We start from the raw sequence: 6,164 nt of genomic DNA, 5'->3' as shown, positions 1-6,164 counted from the left end.
CATATTTTGTATTCTAAATACGTAACGGCGGTACATGTATTCCGTTACTCCCCAACACTGCAGATATCTACAATAAAGTAACTTATCCAACAACGTTTCACCAATCTCCAAACAATGGACAAACAATGACGCAGAAAATCAACAGATCCAATTCAACTATCCATTTTTTCACCTGCTTATCCAGTTCAAGCTTGTAGAACAGACTGATAATAAAAACAGCAGTAAGGGGTGCTGGTATAACTCACTGGGTTGAGCAAGTGATCGGTGTGCTGTACAGCATGCAGATGCCTGAGTTTGAAGGTGCCCTTAGGGCATATAAGGCATGTCTTCCTCTTTCTCTTTCTTCCTGGGTTCTCTCCGGGGTTCTATCTCCATAATGTATATAAAAAACATTACTAAGTCATAGCCGTTTGTATTGAGTATTGTAGTACTTAATGGTTACATGAATTTCCCCCAATTTAAGTCATTTTTCATGCTAGGGCAGCAGTTTCTTGGTAGGCTGCTCCCACCAAGATGAATGAATGTTTGGCCTCAAACTGAGGGAATCTATAGGCTAGCATACTTTATTTAGCATGTGGACCATACTGTACCAAGGAGTACATGCCAAATAATACTTAAAGAGGGAGAGAATAGGAATTACCTACCAACAAGTGCAAAACTAGCAAAATAGCTATGCCTTATAAGGAAATTGTAAACTTACTGCAGTGTTTACCTCAGAGGATTTTGTTCTGCCTGAGTAATGTGAAGGAAAAAAAAAGGTGTGCACAGGCTTTCTTCTTCAAGCTGTCCGAGTTCATGATTTGCAACCTTGGATGCTGTTTTTCGTGTAGTTAGTTTTGTTACCTTGGTTTTGGGCTATTTCTCAGTAATGACCTCAACTTTCAGTCGTCTCCCACCAGAAACGACACCTGCAGTAGTCAGTATGCAGACTCATGTTTGTGTTTCCCCCAGGATCCCACGATTCCTTCAGTTTTTACATCGATGAGGCGTCTCCAGTGGGCCCCGAGCAGCCAGAGACGGTGCAGAACTTCGTTTCTGTTTTTGGCACGGTGGCCAAGAAGCTAATGAGGAAGTGGTTGGCTACACAGACTATGAACTTCACGAGCCAACTGGAGGCTGGGATCCGGTTCTTTGACCTGCGCATCTCCACCAAGCCCCGTGACCCTGAAAATGAGCTGTACTTCGCCCACGGGCTCTTCAGTGCCACGGTTAGAAAAGAGTAGAGTTTTGATGGTTTTTGATGTGATGACTGTTTAGCAATGCTTGTGGTTGCTAAGTGATGTCTAACCATCTCTGTGTGTGTGGCAACATATTTATATTTGAGTGTAGACTGAGAGCCTAATTATACAAGGTCCTTCAGAGATTTGAAGTACACAGTTCACAGTCTGTATGTCTACATTTAATATCATCACTAAAGATTTTAATAATGTGCATATTTTTCTTTTTTTTTTTTTCTTTTTTTTTTAGGTCAGAGAAGGCCTAGAGCAGATCAGCAGTTTTCTGTCAGCTCATGCCAGAGAGGTGGTCTTCCTGGATTTCAACCACTTCTACGGCATGCAGAACCTGCACCATGAAAAACTGGTGACCATGCTAAAGGAGGTGTTTGGAGAGAAGCTCTGCCCTGTTGTTTTTGCTCAGGAGGTATAAATACACTTAACTTTTAACAGGGAGGAGGAGGGGTACGTGAAGTAGGAGCAGCAGAACATTTTTCTGATGCTTCTTTCGTCTTACCAAGAACATCTTATTTAGCTGAGTTCAAAAGACCTCAAGCAATTATTGTTTTCTCAGCACCGTACAACAGTGATTTTGTGTTTTGATCAGTACCGATGTAGAATTATGGTTATTACATCTCTAATCATAGTTCATTTTTTCACTCAGAACATGCCCATTTGCTTAGGAGACAAGTAGAAAAGTCTCCCTAAGATGAGACTTTGCTCTTTGAAGGTTTTTCAGGTTTTTTTTTTTGTCTTTTTTCCCATCCAATTGTGGCCCATCTTCATCTCCCACCCTCCCCTGTAACCGAATAACCTAAAATAAGCAGTACCAGTTAGCCCTACAATTCATGAACTACCACAATCGCTGACACCACTCTAAGATGAGCACCTTCCTGTCAGGTGCAGCAGCTGAGTGAAAGAAAAAGAGGGCAAAAAGGCCAAGAGTGACTAGTAGGTTCTGAGAAAACAATGAGCTCCTCCTCAGTGTTTAATTTTGTAGACGGAGACCTGAGACTGTAAGTTTATCTGCCATTCCCTTGTCATCTCTATAGCCCACATTTGCTTTGCTATTCAAAGTTAATCCACTTCAGCACTGTTTTCCAGCACTTGTTTGGTCTATTTTAAGAACTAATATTCAGCTGCAAGCCCATTTTTCAAAAAAATAAATCAGCTCAAATAATCAGCTGGAAAAGAAGATGTGAAGTGTATGCGTCTTGGGATTGTGATGAAAAGGTGTATTTTTGCTGTAATTGACACTCCCTGAGGATCATCTAGCTCATTGCTGTTACCGGTTGCTTACGATTAATTAATATTGCTATCCAGCATTTCTTTCATCGGATGTAGCCAACAAAATGTGCTGCTGATGTCCAGCTATACACATAAGCATGTATTTGTAAGAATGCAACTTGTGGGAGACAGTCTCACTGTTTTTACGTCTGCAAAAATGCTTTCAGAAATGTATCATCACGTTAGAGTCAATGCAATTCACTTAAAATAGATTTTATATGTAGTTTGGTTCACTTACAGCTCTCTGTTGGTGTTTTATTGAGCCACTGACTTCAAAAATAACACATCTGACACCTTCTGTGATAAGTCAGTACTAAATATTGAAGATGCATCACTCTGAGAGAAATTCATTCATTCAGAATTAATTCAGAACTAAGCTGTCAATAAATCAGCTACCTGTTCAGGTTGTTTTATGTTCCTCAGTTTATAACCTCTTGCTACTATGAACACCTCCCTCCCTCACTCAGGTGAGTCTTCAGTATCTATGGGAGAAGGAGTACCAGGTGCTTGTCTTCTACCACCATCCCATGGCCCTGGAGGTGCCCTTCCTGTGGCCAGGCCAGATGATGCCTTCTCCCTGGGCCAACACCACTGACCCGGAGAAGCTGATTCAGTTTCTGCAGGCATCTATCACTGACCGCAGGTACATTTCATATTCATGAATCCAGTGTCTGCTACACAGAGGAAGAAATCAGATAAAATCTGTTGTGTTCCCCACATAAATTTTTTTAATCACTTTAATTAATGATCCATGTTTCATTAACTTGGTTTTATGTTTTGTAACTTTGCAAATGAGCCATAAGGATTAAACACAATGGATCTTTTTTTATCATGATGTAGATATATTGCAGTGCTTAGAGGTCTGTACAAATAATTTGACTTGCTTTTGGCTCCTTTGCTTAACTTACTGATTTCATCAGCATGCTGCTACAAGTAAGCAGGCTTTAAAAAGATTAATTGCAGTAAATGCAAAGTAATTAATTCAAAGGTAAAGCAGTGAATTATATAAGAAGTAGCACTTCTGTAAAGCAAATATATTATGGTGACTATTAAAAAGGAAGAAAGTTACAGCAAAGATAACATGTAAACCCTCAACGTTTCTCTTGCAGGAGGAAGGGGACATTCTTTGTCTCCCAGGTGGTTCTGACACCAAAAGCCAGCACTGTGATGAAGGGTGTGGCTAGTGGACTGAGAGAGACAATTACAGAAAGGTGTGCATGCTCATTTATGTGCATGTTTTTGTGCTCATGATCGCTATTATGCTAGGCCTAGCAAAAAATGCATTGTTACCACCAGTGGTGGCACACAGTCTTCTTCCACACATACACAGACGCTCAGTTTTGTGACCAGAGTTATGGAAACACCTCAGGCACCAGAGCCCACAGAAGTGATTTAGCCATAACAGCTCGCAACAAAAAATCACAAGCGTGTGTACCCTGACAGATACACACTTTAGGAGTCAAATGTGAGTCATTGTGGCATTTTGTAACTACAACCAAAGGCATGGTGGTTTCTACAGGTATCCCCAGGCATTTGACACTGGCCTAATTCGAGTTATTGTTTTTCTTTCATCTTTTTTTTGTCTGGAACAGCTGCCATAAACCAGAGGCAATTTTTCCTCACATTATGTCTCCTCTTTCCAGTTATGGTACACAACTTTTTTAAAAATTATATTAATTTACTCTTAGCTTTGTCTGTGTTTCATTCCCTCTTAATGTCCCCAGTTTGTTAAAAGCATCAACAGCAAAAGCATCAATTTTCCTGGCATGAATTATTCATTTGATAATTCCACTATCAGCCTCTCTCACCAGGCGTTTAGTTACTTTGATGTAGGCATCCTTCAGAATCCCATCCAAGCGTTTTGCACATAGACTGCCAGCGTTGGACTCAGCATAACAAGAAAGCAAACAACGAGGAGACAACGCGTAGATTTTATTTTTAATTTTTATGCAGAAAGCTGCTCTTCTTTGTTGCTCAGCTCACGTGAACATGTCCGGCATGTTCAGAGTGTCCTTCACGCAGCTGGTGTCTGGCTCGCAGACATCACATGCAGCATCACAGGGATCTTTTATCTCAGCACGCCCCTCTCTGTGTTTAACCAACTGTGAATCATCCCTTCCTCTCTTCCTTTTTTTGACATCATTTTTTTCCCCTTGCACTCTTTCCACTAACATGATTTTTCTTTTCATTTCTCCCAGGGCTTTACCAGGTATGATGCAGTGGATCAGATCTCAAAGACCCGGGGAGAGCGGTATTAACATCATCACAGCTGATTTTGTGGAGCTTGGAGAATTCATCAGCGCCGTCATCACCCTCAATTATCACCTGGATGACGAAGACGACGATGCGACCTGAGAACCCGCAGCAGGCGTCAAGGAGTGCAGTCACCACCACTGATACTAGTGGTTGCGTCTGTGCTCTCACTCTTTTCTCTTTGGCATTTATTTCAGGAGGGGGAGCTAAACGGCTCCTTTCACTTTATTTAGGGCTATAGTGAGATGAGCGGTCAAATGGAAAAAGGAGATTGAGGAATTTCAAGTTGAGACTGGTAGACATAACGCTGATGTTCGGTTGGAGCACTTTGAGAGTGAGGTTTTGTTTTGTTTGTGTCCAGTTTTAGGGGATCCAAAAGATTTTTGATTATTTTGTTTGTTTGTTTTTTCAGGTAAAATGTTTATTTTCTTTACTCCCTGTGCTGTAAAAATCCCTGCTTTGTCCACTGATCAAATGCACTGTTCTCAGGCTTACCGCTTCATCACGGGTAGGTTCCTCAGAGCATATCAACCGTCTGCTAAATGTATTGGTACATCAATCGTGGTATTCTAGTGACAGTGACAGTTTTTTCAGAGGCTGTTTATAATAAGTCTGTGTATCTCAAACTTTAGGCCGGTGTAAGTAGCTAGCAGTTGTATGTCTTGTTTGGCAAATCTGTCCAAGTGAATTCTCTCTCTTTTGTTTTTAACAATATGCATCTTTGGTCAGATCACTGCGGGTGTTTTTGAAAACGCCTCCAGCAGCTTGAATGCAGAGTGTGATTAAAAAGTGTTGTTCCAATGTGTTTATTCAATACATAGACAAAAACGAATCATTCCCATTTCTTTTTGAAACTGTATTCCCTCGTGGGATTTTCACCCAGTAAGTCTCCACTGAAGCCAGCTTGCAGCAATGGCGTTTATTAGACACCTGTGTACTCTAAAACTATTTATCGATAGATTAAAATGATTCATGCAGTAATTCAAAACCATATTGCAAGAGAGAGTGAGAGTGCAGCTTGGCTGGCCGACAAGTGTTCTAATCATGTAAGATGGATACACAGCGGTCTCTTGTGCATGAGCACTAAAACAGTAATTTTCACATTATCTGTTTGATTCATATTGCAAGACAAGCATCAGTTCTCACTGTTGGAAATGAAGTTGATGAAGCAAGACATTTCTAATGAGAAGGCATTCAGTGTGACTTTTTTTTTTTTTTTGCATTCTGTCGTGGGTGTTGAGTCGTGATAGCCAAGTATAAAAATACAGTATATCTGGGTGCCACCGTCTGCATTTCCTTTGCTCATTGCTTGCCCCCAGTCTGCATGTGCACGCAAACACGCGTTGCAACTTCTTATCTTGTGCACGTTTTTTATTTTGACAGTGAATGCGCACCTGCGGACCACTTATG

General features: G+C 40.9%; 1 protein-coding gene across 1 annotated transcript in view; it reads left to right on the top strand.

Annotated features, from left to right (window-relative positions):
* plcxd3 (phosphatidylinositol-specific phospholipase C, X domain containing 3) overlaps positions 1 to 6,075 on the top strand; it is a 19,248-nt gene extending 13,173 nt beyond the window's left edge. The window contains exons 2-6 of the mRNA XM_005741703.2: positions 952 to 1,208; positions 1,468 to 1,641; positions 2,969 to 3,144; positions 3,611 to 3,712; positions 4,700 to 6,075. Coding sequence (XP_005741760.1) covers positions 952 to 1,208; positions 1,468 to 1,641; positions 2,969 to 3,144; positions 3,611 to 3,712; positions 4,700 to 4,856 — 866 coding nt within the window. The 3' untranslated portion in view covers positions 4,857 to 6,075. The remainder of the gene's footprint in view (positions 1 to 951; positions 1,209 to 1,467; positions 1,642 to 2,968; positions 3,145 to 3,610; positions 3,713 to 4,699) is intronic.
* Positions 6,076 to 6,164: the final 89 nt, after the last annotated feature.

Source organism: Pundamilia nyererei, unplaced genomic scaffold (assembly GCF_000239375.1).
Source record: "Pundamilia nyererei isolate P.nyererei 1_Seehausen unplaced genomic scaffold, PunNye1.0 scaffold00113, whole genome shotgun sequence".
Taxonomy (NCBI): Eukaryota; Metazoa; Chordata; class Actinopteri; order Cichliformes; family Cichlidae; genus Pundamilia; species Pundamilia nyererei.
The sequence above is the reverse complement of the archived record's forward strand: the minus strand, read 5'-3'. Positions and strand labels throughout refer to the sequence as shown.